The 26,158-nt window shown below is 40.9% G+C and overlaps 2 protein-coding genes across 4 annotated transcripts in view; one reads left to right on the top strand and one right to left on the bottom strand.

Moving 5' to 3' along the window:
- Positions 1-14,262, bottom strand: part of Plag1 (PLAG1 zinc finger) — a 37,192-nt gene extending 22,930 nt beyond the window's left edge. For all 3 annotated transcript variants that reach the window (XM_051197568.1, XM_051197604.1, XM_051197576.1), the window contains exon 1: positions 14,051-14,262. The gene's annotated coding sequence lies outside the window, so the exon portion shown is untranslated. The remainder of the gene's footprint in view (positions 1-14,050) is intronic.
- A 360-nt stretch (positions 14,263-14,622) lies between these two features.
- On the top strand, positions 14,623-19,501 carry Chchd7 (coiled-coil-helix-coiled-coil-helix domain containing 7). The gene is made up of 5 exons (XM_051197546.1): positions 14,623-14,779; positions 15,199-15,343; positions 17,065-17,130; positions 18,533-18,631; positions 19,364-19,501. The coding sequence occupies exons 3-5, from the start codon at positions 17,077-17,079 to the stop codon at positions 19,466-19,468; spliced, it is 258 nt and encodes an 85-aa protein (XP_051053503.1). The 5' UTR covers positions 14,623-14,779; positions 15,199-15,343; positions 17,065-17,076; the 3' UTR covers positions 19,469-19,501.
- The last annotated feature ends 6,657 nt before the right edge of the window (positions 19,502-26,158 follow it).

Below are 26,158 nucleotides of genomic sequence, written 5' to 3'. Positions count from 1 at the left end.
TTTTTTTTTAAGGTATATTATGCAACAGAAGAATGCAATTCAGTTTTAAAAACTATTATAGGCTTTTAAAGAAAAGTGCAAAGAAATATCCATTCACATTTTACAGGCACTTTGTGATAGGACCCCAGTGGTGAACTAAGAATAAGATATTCATATCTATGGTATCCTGATTGCTTATGACACTTAACTCAACATGACCTCTTATAATTCATTCTTTTAAACTCCCCCCCCCCCAAGAGATTACTAGAAGCACAAAATAGCCTCTGAATTTTACTAACATAGAGGACCCATCACAGTGTGTCAAAAGAAACACCACAAACCAATGAACAAAATCCAGAAGTATTGGAAGTAGTTCAGGGCAAAACCAAAAACATAACTTCAACAAATATTAAGGGGGATGATAGGGAAGGAGTAATGTGTGGGCCAAAAGTGACAAGGGAATTATCAGCTAACTGTAGGCCTGGGCTTTATCAGTTTCAAATCATGCAGTTGGTAAAAGCATTAAACACTAGCCATGAAGATGTGAATTTGGTGAGGTTAAAGCTGTTTGGTGAGATTGAGGAATTTCTGTTTTTCCAGGATGTAGTAGTTGCACTGTAATCACGCCTTTAGAGTCTGTACTTTCGGGAAATGCCAAAACCAATATACAAATAACATGAAACAATCTCATATCAAATGGTCTCCAAGAGAGGGGTGTATTTGGTTGCACGATTGAAGCAAGCCTAATTGTTGCACTGCTGTCAAAACTGGTTATGGGCACAAGAATTAATTCTACTACTTTCTCAACCTTTGTCTATCTGTAAAATGGCTTACAATAAAGAGTTCAAATGATCTATAAGGGCAGCATTCCCCTTAATGCTGTACAGGAACCTGTGTGTCTATATGTTACAAATATTGTGGCTTTGTACTGTAGGTTATGTACAGTGACAAAGACAATTTACATACAATACATGATACAGCTTCCAGGAGCTAAGAAATGTACACAACCAGTTTTGAGACTTTGACCCTGCTGTGAGGAATTCAGGCCAGTCACCTGATATTCTGCTCTACTGAGGCTAAATACTTGTTTTCTTAGCATGAGATGGTTATACAAGTAACATTGTTAAACATAATTTCAGTAGTCATGGCCTTTCTCCAAACATAGCTTGTTTTTTTTTTTTTTGGAGGGGGGGGACAATAATTATTCCTGGGGATAGCTTCCTGGGCAGATGACTTTTATCACATAGCTCCTAACTGCTATACATGGTTTGCTCAGACTTTCTTCATCACAACTGATGAAGATTGCACCAGACTGATCTTCTAGATTGCACCAGACATTCACTATTTGCACAGTTCTCAAAGAAAGAAAAGATAAAGCAGGCTGTACATGCCTGGCCCTCTAATGCCAGCTCAGGAGGAAACTGGATGATACACACAGGATGGGACCAAGTTCCTAGAGGGTCAATGTGGCTGTATCACTACAGCTCAAAGAACAGGCCAGAATATGGAAGTGGGGCTTACTTGTCTCACAGAGCTGTGCTTTTCATGGGGTTATTCCTGAATTGTAGCTTTCAAGGCACCCCTGCCCTCCAGCCACAGACCAGAAGACCACAAGATGAGTAAGAGAACAGTAGTCATGGTCATCTTGCAAAGGGCAACCTACATATGGCTGAGGAGGTCCACTTGCCTTTGGCTGGCAGTCTCCAAGGAGAACACAATAATTCCGGAAGGTGGCTCTCTAGCTGGACCCCTACTTTGTTCCATTTGTCTCCAGTGTTTGAAGTTGTCCCCAACTAGAGCAGGACTACTGTCTACTTATCCTGCCAGGTTTTTCGAGGTTGTTCCTCATTATTCAGGTGACTATACAACGATTCTTTTGTATTTGCTGCTGTCTCCAAGGGTCCTTGTTCATTCAGCCCCTCAGAACTATTAACCCTTGGATTCCTTCTTGCTATCTTCCTACTACCGGCCGAGCTAAGTAAGGCCTGCTTGCAGTCTCTGGAGAGGACCTAGTGTAGCACTTGACTCAAAGCAGGCACTGTGCAAGCTGCAGTCTGCATAAAACCCAGGAGGCTAACACTGAGATGGAGGGAGCTGGCTTACATAGGAAAAAAAAAAAAAAAAAAAAAAAAAAAAAAAAAAAAGCATGGAGTACCACAAGAGAGGTAGAGACAGAAGCTGCTCATGCATTTGTATAGAGGGGTAGGGGATCAAGGAACCTGTGCCAGGAAATGCCACCATGCCGGTGAGCAAGGACAGGTGGACAAGCAGTGCCACAAAAGGAAAGTACAAAGGAAGTGACGGGTCAGCAGGAGATAGAAAAAAGCAAGAAGCTAGAATCTGCAGAGCGATGGCATTAACGATCAGCCCCACGGTGATAATAAAAAGATGCCACTGGATTTGGCTTCTTGGGGGAGGAGTGCTGGTCTCCTTCGTGATAGGCTGCATGGCTACAGATGAGGATGGAGACCACACAGAAAACACAAACTCTTTACTCACGAGCTTGGTACCCCTGAGAATAAAAGATACTTGGGGGCGGCAGTTGGAATGAAGGTTAAGATTTGGGTTTTGCTTTTTTGATGGAAGAAAATCTGAGCAGTTTATAGGCAGAGAGGAGAGAATGGGAAATTCCAGTATGGGAGGGGTAGCCTAAATTGGGCTGGTCTAACAGGTTGTCTCCAGTAGCTCGCCTCATGCCATGCATAGCCATATGGTACAGCCGCCTCAGCTAGACAGCCAAACAGCTAGATATACTCTCCCGAGGGCTCTGAAGAAGTAATTGGTGGGCAACAGTTCAGAAATCCAGAAGCAAAGGAGGCCAGGCAGGGACTTTACAAAGGGCACAGTCTGCTTTGGAAAGGCTTGGGACGCCTGTGAGACTTAGGCAGAGGTGTCAGCAGAGGTCAAGGGTGGAGACTGCAGGGAGTGGGCTGAGCACAGGGACTGGGTACCACTGTATTACCAAAGGCCCGGTTTGAGACTCAGCGAGTCTCTCCCAACCAGGATAAAAGCCCACTGAAGTCACGATACAGCACAGCCCTGGTCTCCCCCATTTCCCGCTCACTGCCATCCTGACAGCCACAGGACAGAGCCCCTTGCTCTAGTACTACTCCCGTGTGAGCCTGGCTCTCATGTCCTTCTTGCACATGTCTACAACAGAAGCCCCAAACTGCAATTCTTGTCCCAAGAGAGGGATCATGGGGAGTCTTACCATTAGAAGCCTCAGTCCTGGCTGATGTCTACACTGCAAGTCGTAGGGGTGCTGAGAACCAGGCATTCATTATTGGAAATAAAAGCTCAGAACTTCCTGGTGAACAAGGACCTAAGGGGACTACCCGAACCTTCCACACAGCAAGGATCCCATGTCATAGCAGGAGTATGTCCCATATCTTCCCGCTCAAGGGATTCAAGACGTACCTTAAGTTTCCTAACTCCAACTCCTCTGCTTGAACGGCTCCAAGATTTCTACAGTACACGGGGCAAGCCCTGCGACTCGCCATGAGCTTGCCCTGCACAGACTCCAGGACACCCATCTCCTCTTGTCTTGCACAGCTCCCTCAGAAACAGGTCTCCAGGATGGTCCTGGTGCACCATGCAAGAAGCGCGCTCCTGCCTTCTCCTCCTGTTTTAAGCATTTCTTTCACCAGAATGTCATTCCCTCATCTTGCTCGCCTCTTTCTAACATATGCCCTTTCTCATGGCCCATCTCAAGTTTCCCTTCTCCCTCCCATGAATACTATAGTGTTTGATATCTATACTATTCTCTGAAAATTTAAAAATATACTACCTTTGTGTTCCTTTTGTACCTTCACCCATCTCAATGGCACTTTCAAAAGCAACCAAAAACTAAGGCAGTGTGTATAGACACTCTACAAGAGTGGCAGAGGACTCTGGCTCCCACTTAGTACAAGAATAAAGCTTTAGTTGTCAGGATACAAAGTAAAGTAAAAACAAAAGCAATTTTGTCTCTCACGGGAGAATGGATGATCAACGGGATAAATGATCAACCTGAGCAGTGTCATGGCTCTCTGCACTTGAGCGAAGGCAAGAAAGCTGCACTCTACCTTGTAAAATGGTATAAAATCTTGTGATTTAACATAAATCTATGCAACTGTTGCTGTGTTAAAATAAGGTCAGCCGACCCAGTCTTAATCTTGAGGTTGCTATGAAGAGTGATAAATAAGCAAATGATGTTTTTAAAGGTTTCTTTGAAAGTGATCATGTTCCAATACTGATTCAACATGTAATCACATTTTCATGTCAGTTAGTTTTTCAAAATTTAAAACGGTATTTACGGAGCTGAAAGAAATTCCCAAACCCTTCAACATGGGGACCGCTAGAGGACTAACAAAATGAAGTTCTTGCACTTGGCCTTTTAGTCAGAGACTGTACATACACTGCAGCGATCCCTTCTGCATCCCCTGGGAGGGAAGGGCCATCAATACACTTTGGTCTTAGAAGCTCAGTATCTAAAATTAACCAACCTAAGCAATACTTTCCATGGCTACCATATAGAATTACAATGTTTACTGAAGCAAAACCATTCAAAACTTCCGAAAGAACGGTGACCATTCAGAAATCAGGTGGCTTGGCCATAAATCTGACTTAAAGCAACTGTGTCTGAGATTCTTCCTGTAAAACAAAGCTTAGATTTATAATATTTTAAAAATCTCCTTTAACTTAGAAAGCAGATACATTTCCCAGCAATTCCATATACACATGAATGTAAACATATAGCTTAATAAGCATTCATAGAACAGTGAGTTAACTCAAGTTGATCAGTGTAAACTTTAAGCCTAAAATTTTAATTCTTGCAACAAATTTATTACTTCATAAATGTTAATCTTGGTATTGACATAACTTAGGTTAATACCAACAAATTAATTTATAATCAGCTTTTATAGTCTGTTCATATTGAGGCTTACTTGTTGTATGCCCACTATGTTTGTAACTTCCTATCTCACAGACTGCCTTGAAAATGAAGTCAGACAGGTAAAAGCAAATGAATAATGCTGTGATCCAGCCCAAATGTTTTATGGCTGAAGCACAGGATTAATACTTAAATACGATGATGATATAATTTAAAAGTCATGTTGGTGAGTGATTCACAGAATTTAACCAATCAAGTTAAGTTTCCTTTCTTTTTAAGCAGAAACAGTCTCTTTTTTGTGTGATCGTTTTTGGTTTTGCTTTTACTAGGAAGAACTTGTAATTATAACTTGGCTAAAATAAGAAATCTCATGACTTTCTTCATCTTTACATGCTCAGAACCTCTGCTTTCCCACTCGACCAGTTTTGAGAACTAGTTCAACACTGCTTTACTTCAGTGAGATGGCAGAGGAGACAGACACCGGCGTTTACCTTTAAAGTTTTTCCAAATTTTCACTTTTGGCAGCTGAATAGGGTACTTGTGAGCTGCAGAGCTTTTGGAAACCTAGCCGGGGCAAAGCACCACACACAGAGGCAGAGCACACACAGTGCGCGCTCATCTCACTCACTACTCACTGCACGGCTCCCTTTCCACGAGTGCTCCAGAACCTCGCCACTTGCTAACACAGCAACAGTGTGCCTGCCGCAGCGGCGCCACCGTACACAGGGTGGCAGCACTGAGAGCTGAGCCAAGCAGCAAGCACACTTGGATGCCAGTGGGAGCACGCCAGTGTGTCTGAACCCTGATTAGGAAAAAAGTTCGCAGACACACGGGCATTTTGGTTTTAATTAACAAGTTCCTTTTCATTCTGGCAGAGGGATCATGGACTGCAGAGAGGCATTATGACTCAGCCTCAGAACGGGATCCCGTTATACTCTTTTAAGCTGCTTTCTCCTGCTCTTGCTGTGACCAATAAAGGGTGAATTGAGTATCACTTCATTCAAGGATGACATTGGGCCAGTGTGAAGCAGAGCAGTCACACCTGCAGTGCCGATTTTGAGATAACCTGAGCTATGGCTAAAGGTACTAAAGAACAGGACTTTCTTTTAAGAACAGCATGCTGAGAGAACAGGGGCATGCCTGACAAATGAGAGTAGGCACGGCGAGCTTCAATAAAACTGAATTAAGTTATAATATCCACAAAGAGGACTTCTGAAGAAAACATTCATAATAGCACTTTTTAAAAACCCTGAAGTAGCACTGTCAGTAAACACGTAATAGTTAAAGCTCCCAAACAGCAGACATGCAGCTGAATAGTAGGCTGTTACCACTTTTCTTTGAAAACCAACTAATATAATTGAAGATACTAAGGTCTTAGATGTAATTTTGGCCATTTAAAATATGTTTATGAACCGTCAAAGGACAAATGCTTAAGACCTTTTCAGAGTGCCAGACTTTATTTTATTTTAACAATTACTTTGTTTATAAACTTCTGGGACTTAAAAAACAGGTTCAGAAACAAAAACAATTTTGTCTTTCCAGTTAAAATTCTGTCTATTTCAACAGTAAATCAATTTATTCAGATAAATATTTCTCTCTCTCTCTTTTTACAATTAAATTTATTATTTGATGGTTCATTTTCACCTCAATTTGGGTAAAAAATTATGGCAATACATCTTCACATCCAGTCTATTAAAATATGATGCATGACAAATTATTACTCAGGAATGCCTTCCTCCCTTTTTTTGTTTTTTAGAAGTCTGAGAAGGCTAACAGCGCACTGTCAACAGAGCAGAATGAAATCGGTTATGTGCATGACATCAGCTCTGAGGATGTACCGGCTTTGTTAAGAGAAAGCAGAGCACACACTGTCACCAGTCCCTCAGATGTGTGCTGTACTCACCGGGACTTTCATTCTTTGAAAACCTCTAAATCTTCAAGAAAGAACCAGCAGGGTTGCTTCCACCACGCTTGGTATAACTATTTTATCGTCCGTCCAAGTCTGTCTTAATGCTGCGATCACATGCCTTTCCAACAACTTTCAAATAAAATACTAATATTAGAAGAGAACACAACTAAGACAGAAATTTGCTCAATTAAATTATCCTAGGCAATAAAAAAAATCACAAAAACACAGGGAAAAAAACAAAACAAACAAACAAACAAACAAAAAACAAAACAAAAAACAAAAAACATGTCCTAACATTTACTTTAGCAATTTTAAAGGTAGTAGTAGAACAAATTTATGTCTGAGGCTGAGCTTGAAATGAGGTATTGTGGACATACCAGTGCTTATTTTAAGGACATGATAGATCTTACCCATCATTTATAAAGTAATGGACTTTCCATAAACTTATTAAAATTATAATAAGTTCCATGTCAAAGTTAATAGAGCTAATTTCCCTTCTCCAGAACGGAACACTCACAGAAACTATACTTAGAAAATGAAACAGTAGCCTAGGGAAGGGAATGCATTCATACAAATGCTACTTTACTACATTGCCTTAAGATGGTTCAATAGAATCTTTATTATAACTCCTTTGGGCATGAGGAGAACTAATTTGGGCTCTGCAATTATAGCATTAAGACAATACAAGAAAATAAAATTAATTTACTGAGAAAACCCAGCAAACTAAAATTCAACTGGTGGTGTTTTGAACCTGCAAAGTTAAATAACCGTAAGCTTCCAGCTTTAGTTTCTTAAAATTCTCTTCATCCAGAACAATCAATTGATGGAACTTCAGAGAAACAGAGCAGATAGCTGCACTTTCTGATTCCACCTTTTAGACAAAAGGTTTATCATTTTCATTTAAAAACTGATTTTTAGTTTCCAAAAATTGTATTTTAAAGATTCTAATGCCCACTGATCAGACATTAGATGATGTTTTATGATGTCAGATGGCAGCTCTTTCATTGTAACACTTACTTTGTGAATATTCTCATACTCAGAAACTATAACACAGAAAAAAAAAATCACAACCTACATGCACTACACCAACCTACTATGGGACAATAATTTAAATACCTGTTACTAAAAAGCTTAAAATGAGGCTGTTAATTCTCAAAAAAGGTGGATTTCAGGGGTGTGCAATGCACTCTCACCCACCACTGGAAAGGACTCCTGCACCTTCAGAGGAGGCTGCAAAACTAAAGGTAAATCCTACCAGATAGCACAATAGAGGTTTCAATTCTCCTTCGGAAAATCAATTGCTAATTCATAAATGAGAATGAGAAATTACTTTAATCAGCAGCACACACCTTAAACTAGCCTGAAAATTAGCAGTCCTCCTGGTGAAATACTCTTATCTGTATCTTGTAAAACCTTTTAAAGTGTTATTAATAACGACTGTAAAAAATTATTCAAATTGCCCTTAAAAATCCACAGAGCAAAACTATTCGAATGAGGCTTCAAAATTTATTTTACTAGCCTAAGAAAGAAGTTTTAAGCTTTCTAATAAACAACAAGGAAGGCAATTTTCAATGATTCCTAAGGCTATCAGACATTTCACATAACTAGATATTTAAAGACTTTAAAATCTTGTTTAAAAACAGCAGAAAATGGCTTTCTCCTTTTCCTTTTGTTAAAAAAAAAAAGAAAAAGAATTTCAGATCATCACTACAAATCATTTTTAGAATTTAGTTTAATCCAAATCTAAAGAAAGAAGGAACAGAAGCCCTAGAGGTCTAATTTTAAAGGGTGGTTACAAATCCAGCGATTTGCACTAAAAACATTCTCTGATAATATTTCCCAAATTAAAATTCAGATGTATTTGTTTGCAAACTTGTGATTTTGCTTTATAGTTGGTTATTCTTTACTCAAGTAAGTTGGATTTTAAATTTACCCTAATTACTATGTTATTCTGAAATTCGTATTTCTCCAGTCCCTCATCACTATTTTTGAACAATTTAGTTTACATTGATGTTGTAGTACACTTCCATTGTTCAAAAGTCTTATATTTAAAAGGTACCAAAACCACAGTTTTGTTCTCTGACATGTTCACATTTCCAGGGTTTCTATGATTTTAAATTAGGAAAAAGTTCTATTTAGAAAACAAGGCGAAGGGCCACTTTTAACAAACTGCTTTTCCTAAGAACCGAGGCTGACCGTGCAGAAGCCCACTCTGCACATATGCATACATTTCATAGGTAGTCATCTCAAGTTTCCAACATACACTGTGCTTAGTTTTAAAACCAGGATCCTGCAGTGACTCTGTTTACAAGGCATGCAGGGACTTTTAAACACTAACAATCTTAATGCAATATCACACTACTTCACTTTTTAAACATGAGATATTATTTGTTGAAGAACATTTTTTGTATTTTGATATGCATTTAAAAAAAGTAAGTTCCTTAAGAATAACAAACACCAATACATACACAAAATCAGAACACAAAAAACATTCAAATGTCTTTGGTAGTCATCATCTCCATGTTCTCCTGGTCAATTCTCCCCTGTAAGGAGGACACACAGACAGAAGGACACACCAGGTAGAATGTTAACCTCGGGGAGATAGGCCAATAATTTGAAAAGCAAAAATCAATCTATGCCTCTGAAATAATTTCTATTAGGCTTTTATACAGATTTATTTTTCATAATGTCAAATGTTAACAACTACATACAAACCTTTCATAAAAATTCTAGAAATACTCATTTACTTTCTCAAATTAAACCTGAAATTAAATTTTCCAATGAGATATAAATAAGAGTTGCCCTGATGTGAAGAAAAAGCAGGAACAGTAGATTGCAGATTTGGGAGTTTCAAAAAAAGTTAGTAATGATATGATTACAAAAAAAGTAACACTAAATCACTTCTGAAGTGTCTTTCTTTTATGATGGAAAGGAGCTCTTGTGCATGAGTTCTGAAATCACAGGGAATCGTGTACCCTGCCCTCACATTGAACTTGTTTGTAAACACTTTCCTGAGGCTACCTAAACACTTACTAATTGCTTAAATATGCTGCCTACATTAATTCCTGTTAAAATTAAAGCAATAAAGAACTACCTTTGTTTCTAAGCAATGACTGTCATGCTTTCAACATATTCAGTGTTTCAGAAAAAAATGTTCATCAGGTTCTTGAAACACTTTAAATGATGTCTCATGAACATACCCACTTGCTTAGCTCTTGCACAACACACACAGTTTTCTTCTTCTGAAACTCTCCCCTCCATGTGTAACAGGTTAATTTTTTACAAGTTAAATTCCCAAAGAACAAAATTACAAATAATAATATTGAAACATTCCTGGAAGGATGAACATTTTGATTATACAACTTGAGAAAAATGATTATTGAAGCAAACTTCAAAGACAGTCACAGACATAGCTTTTAGTTGTCTGTCTTAAAATCCCAGCTACAACAGGAACATGACATTTAATTTAGAAAACAATAATTTAATTCTTAGATAAATTTCCAATATACTATATAAAAATGCATTTAATAACAATAAAGATTGAGATAATAATGAAGGAAAATTCCTATACTTGATTGATATTAAAACATAAACAGCATTCTTAAAATTTCCAACTATATTGATAAAGTCAAATTCACTACTTTAGCTATAAAATATTTTTTATTAAAATATTTTGCTCATAATAAACACACAGATATGGTGTTTTATCAGTATTAGCCCACACTCACTAAATCATCCACCACAGCAGAAAAATGCTTTACAGAATTTTGAATAGCGACACTGGGCATCTAAATTTCAGACAGAAATCTAAATCGGCGAGGTTTCTCTGACTTTGAGTAAAGTAAAAATGTGGAGTATGAGTATCCTTAGATGATTTCTGTAAATTGGTATAACTGAATAGGACTTCTAGATGAAGGAAGTTCAACAGGTAGGGTTTCTAAGGCATCAAAAAAAAAAAAACCTTATACAATCAATTGAAACAAGCTATGGGGTACCCCCTGTCTAAACAAGACTCTAAAAGGTACAGGCTTTAATCTGGGCATTCTAAGAACATTTTCTAATTTAGAAAAGTAGCTGGTTGTACAACACCCAAACACAAAGTTTATATCACTCTATATGAGAAAAAATAAGCTTTAATAGGAGAACTTCTGTTGAGGTTGACAATAAAGAATGGGATCCTATTTTTTAAGAGCCCAAACAACTTAAATAGCTCAGTGAGCTAACAACTAAAAGCAAAACTTGCCTTGACTTTGACTGACATTGAATTTATTACTATTAGTATTTGGTTTGTCAAAGAAGCAACTGTTCAGTATCCCCAAGTCTCATGCATTTTAAGGACAAAGTATAATTCTGGCTATTTACAGTCAAAGCAACTATCTTAAGGCAAAAACACAATGAAAATACAAAAGAAACTTCAGAAGTCTTATATAAGTAATGCTGGAATTCAGAAACCTTTGCACAGAAGGTTATGGTGGGGAGGGCTTATGTTCTTCATTGACACTTTACTCTCCTTCCAACCCATTATGATTTAATAGTGATCTGTGACACTGTGTTTTCTTTAGTGACTTCTTAGAAAGCTGTAGTTGTTTCCAAAGTGGGAAACCACAGGATGATGTGCTCACAGGACACTGATAGTGTTTGTTCTCTTGGAGGTATTTACAGAAAGGCGACGAGAGAGGTTCAGTTAGAAACAGGAACTAACACACAATGGACTTTAAAATAATAATTTTATACAGTATGGCAAAAGAGGACATTGCCTAAGAAGCCTAAAAATTCAGTTCTAACTCCGATCCATTTCCACAAATTGTAAAAACAAAGCAAAATAGAGATTTATTTCCCAAACTCCATATGCCTCTGGAAACTGAACGCAAGTTGTTTCCATTCCAGATCCATCTTAATCTCAAATACAGTACAGTTAACAATGGACACATTTTACCTTTTGAAAATATTGTGGGCATCTTAGACACCAAGAGCCAATAGTAGCTAATGATAAGTAAACATTTCCTGTTTACTAATCACAAATCACTTCCGCTGAAAAGAGGCAAACCGATAAGTTTCAGGATTTTCAAGCATTTTCATTTCCAAAGTGTAAAGTTACAACATATGCATAGGGTGGACTTTAAAAATGGATGTATATGTAAACTTTTCCATGGTCTTTATGAGAGCCACTCCTCCCTCCCCAGAAATGTCTACTGCTTACAGTGTTAAGGAATCTTCCCCACTCTGCCTGTAATTTTCAACCAGAAGTCCTCAATGTACCTGAAGCCAAACTGAGTATTAGGTACTTTACAAAATGGCTGTAAACCCATTATGGGCATACATGGCTCTTTGATCTCACTGCACAGAATTCATAACTGTTCAATAATGCTATACCATTACACCACACACCTTCAACTATTTCCATTTTTCCACGATTCCTTCCAAAATCAGCTTCCAGAGCAAAGCAATGTAACATGAAAAGTGTCTGGGAGGGCTTGTTACATAAAAGAACAGCGTGGATGAAAACTAAGCCACACACATATCCATCTTCTGCTGGGCTTGTTTACCCCTCCTCTCCCTCCATCACTCCTAAACGTGGGTGCACTTGAGTAATGGAAAGAGGAGGCTCTTCCATCACCACACACTTCCTTCACCTCTGCCTTTGGTCCTCAGACAGTAAGTCTGCGTAGGTGATGAAAACCCTAAGAAAAGAGAGGCTGTCCCTTTAAAATGCCCTGCTCTGTCCCAGATCCCACGTGGAGCCAACATCAGCAGCACTTTCCCACTAACATCAATGTGATGCAAGAGGCACCATCCCTTTATATACATAAAACCAGAAAACCTCAGTCCAACATTCCTTAGTGAGGACGAACAGGTGAAGCAAACGGGTCAGGAAGGGAGAAGCCAAACAACTCCCCACCCCTCCCCAGAAGGTTCGCTAGTCTCGCCCTCCAGTCTCTCTGGGCAACAGCACCTTTCCACCCCTCCTCTGGAGAGCCCAGTTTAAAGAAAGGAGGGAGCCACTAACAAAACCTGAGGCATAAATGCAACGAAAATGCAATCTAAAGCCGCAAAGGTTTATTCTTCCAATCACACACATTAACTCTATTAAGAAAATGGCATCACTTTTTTTTCCTACCAAAAAAAGCAAACCCCGCGAAGATCATTAAAAGGGAGTTATAAAATAGCAAATATAGTGTTTATCTTATCTCAGATCAGTCCACATTACCAATAAGTTTAGCAGTTTCTGCACTACCACCTCCCCCTCCCTCCCCCTGCTTCTCTTGCATTGGATTTTCACGTTTTCTCATTGTCGGTGGAGTTATAAAAGGCTTTTGCCCTTCGAAAGTTTTAAAAAATAAATAAATATTAACTCCTTGGTCCCTGCAAAGTCAAAATGGACTTCAGGGGAAAGGCGGTTCACACTTTTACCTTTAGCGAGAAAGGGGGGAGCATCCCGGATTTTTAGGGATTTTTTGCGATTTTTTAACAATTTTTATTTGGTTATATGCCTGAGTTCTCCCTCCATTTTGGTTGTTTATGATACTGACAACAAGCTGTCCCTGCTCCGTCCCGATCTCCTGCTTTCATTTAGCACCCCCTCCCCCTACGCCCCCGCCGCCACCCTGCTGGGTCCGGCGCCCCGCGGACCCCGCACCCCGACTCGGCTATCCCACCTGGGCAGAGGGCAAAAACAAATGCATTTCTCCAGAAAAGAAAAACCTCTTCGGTAAAGGGGGCAAAGTTACCCCAAGTCACTCCCAGTGCCCCCCAAATATTGCCGACCGCGGGTCTCCGCCAGGCCCTTTGGGAAGCGACCTTCCCCCGGGATGTTTTGGTGGAAAATGCGGAGAGTTTCCTCTCAAAACCGAATTTATATTAATTTTTCCCTTATTTTTCGGGTCTCTAATGTCTTCCGCTCTCGCTGCTGCCGCTGCCGCTGTCACAATATTCACAGCACCAGAGAGGAGGAGGAGGAGGAGGAGGAAAACTTTTCAAACTTTCCAGACCCTGAATAAAAGGGTTTTTTTTTTCCCACCGACCTCACCTTCGGGTCCCCAGCCGCGTCGCCCCCTGCCCTGTCAGCAGCGACCTCGGGAGTCCTCGCAGCCCCGCTGCACGATTTTATTTGATTTTTTATTATTATTTTTCTCTCTGGGGTCCTGAGCAGGGGCTGGGAGTAGCACAAACTTTTCCTCCTCCTGCCGCCGCCGCGGCTCCTCTGCCCCCTCGGCTAGTCCCATAATTTAAATAACCCTGATATTCCTCCCGCTAAACGCCTCCCCGCCGTCCCGGACCCCGGGAGAACTCACCGCGGGGCTTTAACATCCTCCCTCCGGCCCGTCCGCCGCCTTTACACCGCCCGCGGAATTTCTAATAATTTTTTTCTCATATTTCGGGCTGGACGCGGCGGGCCTGGAAATTGTTTCCTTACGCCTCTTTCCAGCAGCCATTGTAGTGTATGCGCTGCCCCTGCAGCTCAACTTGCAGCTGCCGCCGCCGCCGCCGCCGCCGCCGCCGCCGCCGCCGCCGACGTCGCGCCCACTGCCGCCTCCCCCCGCCCGCTCGGCCGCCGCCCCCGCCCCGCGCCCGCCCGCCGGCCCGCCCTGGCCCCCGCCCGCCGCCTGCCCGCCCCCCTCACGCTCCGCCCCGGGCCCGGCCAGTCAGCGCGGCCGCCGCCAGGCTCCGGCGGGCCCATTGGTTGGCTCGGCTGCCCATCAGGCCGAAGTGTTAAGAGTGAGGCTGCAGGGCGGGGGGCGCGGCGGGGCGGGGAGAGGGCGGGGCCTCACGGCATCCCACCCACTCCTCTCGCCTGGGCCCTCCTCCCGCTGCCCGGGGGCGGAGCGATCAGGGCCCGCCCCCACCGCACAGGGGCCCGCGCGCCTGTCAATCGGGCAGCAGCGCGCGCGGATTGGACGGGCTGAAACGGGGGGCGCGGGGGCAGCACGTTGGGGTGCGCGCTACTTAAGGTCTTGCTGCGTGAGCCACTGACGTGTTTGGAGCTGGAGCCGGCTCGGGTGCTGGCGGAGTGGCGACCGGTGGTGAGTGGTCTCCGGCCCCTCCTTCCACCGCAGGCCCCGGACGACACCAGCCGTCGTCCAGCCGAGGAGCCCGACCCTAGTTCGGGGCTTCGGATCGTCCGCGGCGCGCCCGGCGGTGGCTGCTCGCGCTACGCGGTTCGTCGGGCCAGGGCAGCGGAAGGTGACCCCATGCAGGTCTGGGCACCCCGGATTGGGTCACTCCCGGCCCAGCCTCCCCGGCTCCCCGCGCCCTGCTGCCCCCTCCCCACCCCTCCCCGCCCCTGTGTGGGGTTCACCTGCGCCCGCTGTCGGATACTTGCGAGCTGCACCCCGGAAGGCGATGCGGCCCCGCAGTCGCATCGGTTGGGATTCTCTCCCGACCTCCTAGCTCCTGGTGGTGTGCGTGCTTTGACTTTTTGTCCCTGGTCCTCTGCACCCAGGTTTATTACGGTGTGGCGTCTCTGCTTCCGGATTTAACACTCACACCAGACTGAGCAGCCTGGTGGCCTGTACGTGGTCAGTGACGTGCCCTTCCCCCACTACGGATCAAAGCTACGTGGAGAGTGGGAATCAGGAACTTCTTTGGTAAGCAGTTTGCCCCTCAGAGTAGATTTTAGAGTTATTCCTCAGATGCGCTGTAGGTTTGCATTCCCTCAAATCTTTGGTTTTCTGTCTGAATATCCTCTTGGAAGTAATAGAGCGTTGTAACAGTTGTTCACTCCTGAGTCTTCAAAGAGTAAGCAGATAAGAGACCTCTTTAGCAGGCCACTCCATCTTGCCCTTGAGTCCCACTCCTCCATGTAAATTGACATTTGCTCTTCCTGAACAGTTAACACGGGGATTCATACCAAGGAGGTGGCAATCGGAAGTTCTTGTTTACAGTTACTTGTGTTTAGAATCCAGAATAAAAGACAATAAAGTGGGAATAGTTTGAAGCAGCTAATTTGATGCCTCTGTTGTTTAGGCCTTTTTAAAGAATTTCTGGCTGATGATAATGAAATAGGATAGAATTCCTTCATGATTAGGACACAGCTTGAATTATTTTTGTGTCTGATTGTTGCTGAGATTATTGTATGTCTGGTGTATGAACAATCAAGCAGAGTTTGTGGAGACATGACAGGATAGATATGAAAGAGAAGGTTATAAATTTTCCTAGTCCCATTATTTCTCTTAGGAGGAGGCAGTCCTGTAGAATCCTGTCTTCTGAGGAGGAAAGGCTTCTAGATACAGTTGGACTCTGTACTGAGTTTCCGTCAAGATGCTTCTGTTGGCTGGATATTTTCAATGAAGGTCATTAAATAAAATAATTATTTGGTGATTACTGTAAGTTAAAGGACTACAGAATAATCAGATCCATCCTTTCTGTCCCGTGGAAGAGTTGGGCTCCTTTAGCCTGTATATCCTGATCTTTCTCAGAAGAGAAGGAACTGGACAGGGTGACCATTGACTGAGAATACATTCACTTCTCAGGAGTTCATGGGCTTCAATTAGTTACTTTTTATGAATATACATTGTTTCTTTTATACATTATTTCTTTTCTTTTAATGTTTTTGTGACACTTCATACTTCTCTGGAAATATAAATATATATATATTTAATTCAGTGGAGTTGAATATATCATACTGTCTTCTTTCTATGTATTCAACTTTTGGGTTTTAGGTAGAAAAATGATTAAACTAGAATAGAACAGGATTTGGGTGTGTAAGCCAGATCAGCCCCTTCTGCTTAGTACAAGGATTTTTTAAAAGATGGTGGGAGGCTCATCAATGCCATATCAATGTATTGAAACAAATAAAGGCCATTCTGAAATAACTGTGACTACTGCTTTTTATACCCTGCCCACTTCTTTGAAGATAATTGTTACCAGTGTCACTTGGACTGGAGTTTGAACAGTTGTCCTGAACTAGGACTTATAGACTGCATGCGTGTGTTCCTTGACTTGGAACAACTAACTGGCTCTTAGGGAAATGTGGTGTCTTTAATCAATAACGACTTTTTGTATAGCTGTATTTTTAAGACGCGGATTGGAAAATTACTGAACTTCACTAGCATTGTCTGGCTCCCTTCAACCCAGGGAAGTATTATTTAAGTAGAAGGTAGTGCTTGAATTAACTTGCAATTGTTTTTTAAACTGCGGCCTTTCAGAACATTAACTAAGCAGTAACTTGGCTTTTTGATACACTCGCTGTGTCCCATTGTTTCCTAGACTACCTTCTACTTTAAGAATTAAATTTTCTATGCTTGTGGGATGATGACATTTTTGTGGTCATTTCCCTCTGACCTGTTTCTCTCCCATCTCTCTTCAGTGAGAAGACAAGATGCCCGTGGCCACACGGCGGCTGAGAGATCCAGACATAAACCCTTGCTTGTCGGTAGGGTGGTTTGCTTTTCATTGTCATGAGTGTTAACTTGGGAAAACCACTCTTAATTTTGTGGGCATCTGTTTTATACAGTTACTGAATAAAGTATTATTCTGTGAAAAAGATATTCCTGGCCAGTGTATTTTATTTCACTCTTAAGGTTCTAAAGTGACCAAAATGTAGCTAACAAAGACTCTTTTCTTCAGTTTTGCTTAGTTGTGAAAGAAGCAGTGTTTGGTTGTCACTGTAAAACTTGACAAGCACATGTAACTGGGAGGGAAATCCTGAGTCTAAACATGATACAAATACAGCAAATTTAAAAACAATGGGTTTAATCACAGCAGTCATTCAGTCTGATTTGAGACAATCTGACTGAGTCATGGGTTGACAGTGTGATTAGCTTATTTTAAGTTTACTGGTCCTCACAAAGGTATCTTATAAACAACATTGTGTTGAAATAGTAAGCTTTTGTTGACATTAATTGGGTATAGCATGTAACACTTTGTTGTGGCCTTTCCGCTTTTGAGAAATGCAATATAAAAGTTATATTGTTGTCATGCAGAGCACTAATCCAATATCCTGTATGGGTTTTTCAAAAATGCACATTATATAGTATATATCCATCGATCTGTATATTCTGTTTTCAGCAGCTTTAAGTATTGTTTTGGTAAGGTATGTTTCTTAGACTTGTGAAGCAGATTCCCTGCCTATTTGAAACTTTATTCTAGATAACTTCTCACTTTGAAGCTTGTTTTCCCAACTGCTTACAGTTCAGACAGCTAAGTTTAATTACCAGTGGTACCTACTTCATTTTAAACTCATGGCCCTGTGCTGCTAACTTTCCTTTTGAAGTCACATTAATGCTAACTATTAACATTGCATATGTAACAGTATGCTTGCATAATGGAGTGAATGATAGCCAAAAAATGCATCTAGATGATTGCTGTTAATTTAGGTTGCCTTGATGTAGATCACTTACTCGTGTAATTTACTTGGAATCTCAAAACGAGCATTACGATCAAGCATCAAGTCAGAATGAAAGCTGGGGAAAGTCAGGAGACCTGGGCTGGAGCTGGGAGACAGGTTTCTCCCATGTGCTGTGGAGCAGCGCTCAGCACAGTTTACCTTGCTCCATTCTGGAACAAGTGACCACAATCAGTGCTTTGGCTCAAACTCACGTGATCAGATACTTAGAAAACTGGCCCAGACTGGAAAAAAGATGACTTTTTAAGTTGAGTGATTTCTGGAATAGTTGACTATATTATTTGGGTTTTATAAGTCTACCCACTAAAATGAACAAAAATAAACCATTTCACATCTGCTCAGAGGGGAAGCAGCTTCAGAGGCCTTTGTGTTTGGGTTTTTCTCAGATCGCATTCCACATTTTAAATGATGGCTCTCTTACATATTTAAGGAATCTGATGCGTCTACCAGATGTATGGATGAAAATAACTATGACAGGGAAAGATGTTCCAGTCACTTCTTGAAGTACAAAAGCTGTCGGCGATTCTGGGTAAGCCCATCTTGGCACATTTCTAGTAAAACTCTGCTCTTTTCTTTTGCATGAAGCTGGTATCAATCAATAACCTACAGTCTTCCCAATGATGGCTGTAGGGAAATTTAACCTTTAACCTCATCTTCTGTGTGGTATTTCAACTCTATGGGGTCCTTGAGAGATCGTTTCATTCTAAGGGTTAATGTTTCAGTTTTAATATAAGTAAGTCTTCCTAGGGAAGTATCTGTAGTCATAAAATTGCCGTGTGATAAATTTGTATTTTCTGAAGAGGAGGAGAAAGACAGGTTACCCTGACGTCACATACCTCCTTAGACTTCCATTTCTGTCACCTTCCTCACGGGCAGTCACATTTGTTAAAACCTGCTGAATAAATACATTGGTAATTCACTTTTGCTTCCCTGAGTACCCTATCCAGCTCCTTTTCCTTTTCTGACAACTAGTCTCACTTAATAATCATGCATAGCTTTTGTAGGTGGGCCATATATACTCATGTATATGTACTTCACAGGGTATTCCTATCCCAACTCCTGCTAATGTTTCCTATGGGGATAGCCACTAACGGGTGAATGTTAATAGATTGAAACATCTGGAGTTCCAGAAGTAGGTTTTTGAGTTTTAAAACTTAGGTTTTAGAATTTCGTTTTTGAAGAGACAATTGAAAATCACTGGCAAATTATTGCCACTTAATACATGACTGATTTTGATGTTTTCTTTTATGCCTATACACAGAATTCTGTCATGATCCAAAGAAGACAAAATGGAGTTCAGCCATCTATGCCTACAGCAGCAGAAAGAGCTGAAATTTTGAAAGCAATGCAAAAGATGCCCTATTGAATATTTGCATTAAAGTTGTTTCTATAACTTGAAGCAGATGGATTTTTTTTTTTTTCGTATTAATGTTGCTGAAATCTTAACACTTTACTGATTTTATCCAGGCAATTTTGAGTTGTACAAGGTAAGACAGAATTTGGTTAGCCTTTAGTCTTTGGCGTTTGCTTTCGGTACTGGTGACAAGAATGTGTTTTACCATGCTGTCCCTCACAGAAGGACAGCAGAGTTAAGAAGGGCTGTGGGAATTGAGCTCCCTTGGGCCTAGAAAGAGACTTAGTTTGAGAACAGACTTCTGGGTTTCTCAGGCAGGCAATGATACAAGCCACATTATGATGGAAGAAGAGGGAAATGTGATTGTGTCAAAGAATACCCTGTGTTTAAAATGAGCAGAGATGAGGTGGAGAGACACTTGGGAAGAGTAGATGTGTGGTGGGCTGCAGACCGGGGCTAATTCCCTGAAGGTCTCGACCTGCCGCATCCACCATCTTTACAGTTATTGCATTCCCTGGGAGGGAATGGGCATGGGAAGACTGCTAGGTAATGGCATATCCAAGGAGTGTTACTTCTTCAAGGAAACACTTGTGTCCATGATTCTGGCTAACATTCATGAAGTTTTGGATCACCTAAAGCCATAGTACTAGTTCTTGAGCCACAGTAATAGGCAAAAAAAAAAAAAAAAAAAAAAAAAAAAAAAAGGACAAAAGAAAAATTAGGACTTCTAGTTTCAGGATGAGAGCACATGGAACATGTGGGTTTATTAGATCAATCAATGTGAGTGAGCTTAACTTCATTTAATGATGGCAAACAAAAACAATGGAAGTATTTGCTGTGGTGACTGAATGATACAGGAGTTCTCCTTACTCCCGCTGTGTTATGAGTAGTTTCCCCCGCTAGCCTGGTCCCACAACCACGCCAGCCCCAAATAGCACACAGAGACGCTGTGTTAGATATAAAGCTGTTGGCCCGTTACTAGCATTTCTTATTGGCTAGCTCTGTCTTAAATATTAACCCATTTCTATTAATCTAAGTATTTCCATGCAGTCTTGGCTTACCGGAGAAAGGTTCCGGACCTCTGCTCTCTTTGTCCTACATATTGAATCTCCTCCTACTTCTCCCTGAATCCTCCTTTTCTCCTAGTCCCGCCTATCTTGCTTTCCTATTGGCCAACAGTGCTTTATTCATTAACCAATACAAGAAACATAGTTACAGAATGACATCTCCCATCGTAATTTGTTTTGTATTTAAATAATAATGTGTTCTAAGAAGTCGAGGCAAACTGTTGTGTCCCTTTCCATTACCTGGTCCTGAATCAAGAGTGTCAGTGGCTCTTGACAATGAACTCTCCAGTCAAAACCCCAGCTCAGAAGTGTTTAAATGACATAACATTATTTTATTTTATTTTTGAGATGAGGTCTCACTGTGTAGTCCAGCCTGAGCGGGAACTTGGTGGTCCCCACACCTCAGCCTCCTGAACACTGGCACATCTGGCTTAACCTGATTGTTGGATACGATTCTATATGAATAAAGAAATAGATTGAAGATATTTTGTAGTGCAGAACCTGTGGGAGTGGCCAACTAATGTTTCTTTTAACTTGAGGCCTATACCAGGAAAGAGAGTCCGTGTCCTTCAGTGCCTGGATAGCCAAAAACCAGAGACTGAATAGCCCAGAGACCTAGGATTGGTGCCTTGTCCAGTCATCAGAGAGACTTTTGGCAACAAATGGGAGCAGGTGCAGAGACCCATAGCCACACATTATAAAGAGAGAGAGAGAGTCAGGTCCCTTCCTTCAGAGATCAGGAAACCCTGTGGAGGAGGGGAAGGAAAGACCAGGAGTCAGAGAGGATGGTGGACACCTACAGAACATGCCCCACCAAATTAACTAAGCAGGGCTCACATGGGCTCACATGGGTTTGCATGAGTCTGCTCCACTCCTCTGCATATATGTTACAGCTGTTACTTTGGAGTTCCTGTGAGACCCCCTAACCCCTAACAGCGGGAGTGAGGGGGTTTCTGGCTCTTTTGCCTGCTCTTGGGACTTTTAACTCCTGTCGGGTTGCCTTGTCCAGCCTCAATATGAGGGCTTTTGCCTTGTCTTACTGTATCCTGTTTTATCTTTGTTTTAGCTGTGATCTCCTGGAGACCTGCTCTTTTCTGAAGAGGACATGGAGGTGGGGGGGGGGCTCTGTATCTAGAAGAGAGGGAAGTTGGGCTATAAGTATTGGAGGGAGGGGAAATTGCAGTTGCTATGTACTGTGAGAGAATATTTTCAATTAAAAACACAGTTTGGGGTGATTTCTGTGAAAGTGATAAATTCAGGTAGGATTTCAGAAGACTTACTACTTGCTTACATGAGCATTTCTGTTCATATAAACATAGTCCCTGGTTCAGAATTTTAATGTCACCTCTATGGTACTTGTTAGATCTCAAACCCCAGATGAATGGCTGAGGTACCTACTTAATATATCAAATACAGCTGACTGGCAGGTTCTCCCAGCATCCCTCAATCCCTGCTTATCACAGGATTCCTTTGGCTGGCATACCTCATGTCCTACCCTATTCTCCAGCCCAGGTATTTGGTTAGGCTTCTCTCCCCAAGCTGCCCTTCCCTATATAATCTAACCACTTTGGTTACTTGGCCCTTTGGTCTAACCCTTTACCCTCATGGCCTCCTGGTTCTGCTCCTTTCCCTTCCCTCCCTCTCCTCTCTTCTTTCTCCGACTCCTCCCATGGCCCTGTTCAGTCTAGTCATGCTCACTCTGGACTCTCCCAGATGTCTCTGTCTCTGGCTATGCTCTCCCTTTTATCTACAATAAGCTTTCTCCTCTATTATACACAGACATGTCTTTCCTTTTTTGTTTCTTTTTTCTTTTTCTTTTTTTTTTTTTTTTTTATTCATTTGGTAATGAAACCCAGGAGTGGTATAAATGAATTCCCTTCCAAGGACTCGGCCTCTCCAAACCAAGCTACTGATTTGACTCTTAAGAGGTTTTGAAAAACAACGACAAATAAACAAAACAAGCAAACAAGCAAACATTTGTTTCGGCTGGCTTCTGCTACCCCACAAAATTTGGTTCCAAATTCTAGAATCCAATACTACAGCTTCTGCTTCCCTCTACCTGTTTTCTAACCATTTGTGTCTTGTCTAAGTGCCTCTCTAGCTTGTTATGCCCTCCGTGTGGACACCTACATGTTTCTCCTACTCCTGCAGCCTGCTCTGACTCTAGCCTACTATACCCTGTGGATATCTCCCTGTTCTCTTGCTGTCTCCTCTCTCCTTTTCTACTGGATAAGTGTGGTGGTATATTGTTTATTATTTAGTAAAGCCACTGCAGGTCAGAGCACAAAGCTAGCCACACCAGTTAGCCACAGAAGCTGGGCAGTGGTGGCACACACCTTTAATTCCAGGGCTCAGGAGACAGAGGCAGACAGAACTCTTTGAGTTCAAGGCCATCCAGGGCTACATGAGAGTGAATCAGTCTAAAAGCATAACAGAGTTCACGGCCAGCACTAGAAACAATATAAAGAAGAAGCAAAGGGTCTCATGTGAGATTCAGTTTCCAGTCATAGGGAAGACAGGATCTCCATATCAGCCTTGGTAGAGGTAAGAGCTACTGGCTTGGCTGCTTGAACCCCAATACCTATCTCTGGGTTTTTGGTCTGGGATTTTTCTGTTGCAGCCTCTCTGCAGCAAACATTGTTCCAAATGCAGCAGCAGATAGCTGCTGTTATACAACCCCTCTCCCCCATGCAGGTGGCTGGCTCTTTGGCTTCTTTTCTCCAGGGATCCCAGACCCCCTTCTCAGGCTGCTGCCAAACTAGGTAGCTGCCTTGAAACCTGCTTGGGCTTCTACTGTTCTACATGGTAGCAGTCAGCTTCATATTTCACTGTCATTCACTGTTAACAATCTGAATTGTTATTGTTGGGAGATTTGGTGAGACAATTGAGTATTATAAAAGGGAGGAGTTAGTTAGGAGGTTTTCCCACATTAAAAGATGGGAAACACTATTATAATGGAGAGAGTTAGGTTTCTGTATGATTATGAAATGCATGATTTAAAAATGGAATAATTAAATGAAGGAATAATCAACTTAATCAGGATTACCATACTATTAATTATCATTTTGATAATTCTTTGTTGTTGGTTTGATAATTCTTGGTTTATCTCTAGAAAAGTTTGTTGATATGAGTGTCAAGGTACAGGCCTTAGAAAAACTTATTAAAGCAGATCATAAAGATATTCAAGTCCAGACAGAGGAGTTTAATGGAGAACCAATTTCAACATTGACTTATAAGGTTAGAGAGGAACAGCCTAAGTTTTCAGACAACCTACCTTAATATATCCAGTAACTTTATAGGAATTACCAAATGATAGAGGCTCTGTAAGAGCTAATTGGACTCCTGTGCCAGTTAGAATTAAAGAAATTCAAAGAAATGGTAATCTCATATGGCATGCATTCACCATTTGTGAAGCAGATGCTAAACTCATGGTCAGTTTGTAACAGAATTATCCCTAAATATTGGGTAGACTTGGTTAATGTTGGCTTAGAGCCTGTGCCACAATTACAATGGGATCCCTAGATTAAAGAAGAGGCTAAGACTGTTGAACAATGGTGTAAGGCTAGAGGGATGGAAATCTCTCAAGATTAGATTCTCAGAGAAGGAGGTTATCTTACTATAGAAAGGCAATCTCTATATGATGACCACACCTTGGCTTTATGCCATGCAGCAGCTTTAAATGCTTGGGACAGAATCAGAGAAGTAGAAAAGAAAATAGAATTATTTACTAAAGTTGTATAGGGCCAAAAGGAGCCTTCACAGATTCCTTACAAAGACCATCAGCAGCAGTAAATAGAACAATACCAGATTCAGAAGCTAGAAAAATAATAATTGAAACTGTTGCTTTTGAAAATGCTAATTATCAATGCAAAAAGATAACTAAGCATTTAAAGGCAAGGTTATCACCTTTGGAAGAATGGATCCAAGACATAATTAATATTGAGTCTTATAACCATGATGATGATGGATAGAACAGGTGATTTCAAGAGGTTTGAAGAAAACTTGCAATGTCAAATGTTTTGTGGCAGACAAGGTCACCTTAAAAGTGATTGTAAACAGGACATTCCTAGAAACAACACTTTTTATAAACATAATGCAAATAGAATGCCCCTCCCTTCTGGATTATGCAGAAGGTGTGGCAAAGGCAGGCATTGGACAAATGAATGTAGATCAATAAGAGACATTCAAAGCAATACTTTGTGGTCAGAAAACTCCTTGAGGGGCCTCTTGCGCAGGCCCCTATGCCAAATCTGGCTCAGTCTTTTCCTGTCACCATGAGAACTCCTTCCCAGAGCAATTAAGAAACCTAATGCCTGTTGTAAAACAAAACAAAACATACTGCTCTAGATAATAAAACAGCTTTAGGAGATTAAAAAAAAAAACACTTTAGGAAAAACATAAATCAAAATTTGACAAAATTAGATTTGGAACCTCCACAAAATTAGGGTTGGTGAAGGGTTTTGTTTTTGTCTTTTCAGGAAAATAAAAACCAACCATCTTGAAGACTATAAGACCTTTGGACAAGTAAGCATCCAAAGAAAAAGGGAGAACTACCCAGAAAAAAATTACCAAGAAAAGAAATAATCTGATCTAATGTGATCTCTGAAGACTCCAAAAAGATGATGAAACCCCACAATGATGATTCCACCAGGACTGTGATAATACCACTAAGCTGAACAACACCAACTAAAGATCAGCTTGGAATTACAAACTTCTCATAACAATTTCATGGTGACTTGCTAAGATGATCCAGCCTCACAGACTACTTACTCTAGCCAGGATTTAAGACAAGCCCTGCCCTTTCCCATTACATAGAGATTCTAAGACTTGCTAATTAACCCCAAATTTTCTTTCCAGGTACCTTAAAGATGCCATAACCCCCAAAGAGCAGGAAGTAGCTTTAAGAACACACCACCAACATTCTTAAGACTGGATTTTTTTTTGGTCATTCAATAGGTTATGGGTATTTGTCATTGTTTCAGGGGGTTTGTAATTGGTAATTTGTATTGGTAATGGACAGGAATAAAACTAAACAAAGGAGATTAGATTCAAGGTTTTTGTTTTGAAAAGAAGAAAGGGGATACAGATATGATAGAATAAAATGGTAAATTATTGAATCTACTTTTCAAAGAACAAAAAAGGAGTATAAGATTAAAAGGTAGATTGTTTAATCTACTTCTAAAAAGCAACTACTACTTTTAAATATTTTATGTTGGATTGGACTTTTTTATATTGTATACAAATTTTGTATATTGATACAAATTTGAGATTAATTGGATTAAAACATACTGTACATAACATTTCTAATCTTGTTCAAGGAATTGTATCTACATAGCTCATTTAAAAATGTAATGCAAATTTCTAGTCCTTGAAAGTTATTATTAGCAATTATATAGGATAATAAGGAAATGCAGATTAATAATTTAGAACTATTACAATTGAACTTATAGTCAGGGATATGTTTTCAAGGTCAAGCAGAGATGTATTTTAGGTAGACAGTTTGTCTTCAAACACTTCAGACATCTATAGAATATAGCATTTAAGATGGTTTAATAACATGTTTTGTTTGTTTTGTTTTGTTTTTTGTTTTCTGACAATGAGACATATCTGCTCCTGGCCCTACCAATCTCCTTCA

Source organism: Phodopus roborovskii, unplaced genomic scaffold (genome assembly GCF_943737965.1).
Source record: "Phodopus roborovskii unplaced genomic scaffold, PHOROB, whole genome shotgun sequence".
Lineage (NCBI taxonomy): Eukaryota > Metazoa > Chordata > Mammalia > Rodentia > Cricetidae > Phodopus > Phodopus roborovskii.
Note: the sequence above shows the minus strand (reverse complement) of the source record. Positions and strands in the feature narration are given on the sequence as shown.

What these genes read in the sequence shown, in the direction of transcription:
- Chchd7 (XM_051197546.1), top strand. Translation starts at nt 17,077, where the DNA reads ATGCCCGTGGCCACACGGCGGCTGAGAGATCCAGACATAAACCCTTGC. An exon ending in ACATAAACCCTTGCTTGTCG is followed by an intron (nt 17,131 to 18,532) that starts GTAGGGTGGTTT and finishes TACATATTTAAG; the next exon opens with GAATCTGATGCGTCTACCAG. An exon ending in AAAGCTGTCGGCGATTCTGG is followed by an intron (nt 18,632 to 19,363) that starts GTAAGCCCATCT and finishes GCCTATACACAG; the next exon opens with AATTCTGTCATGATCCAAAG.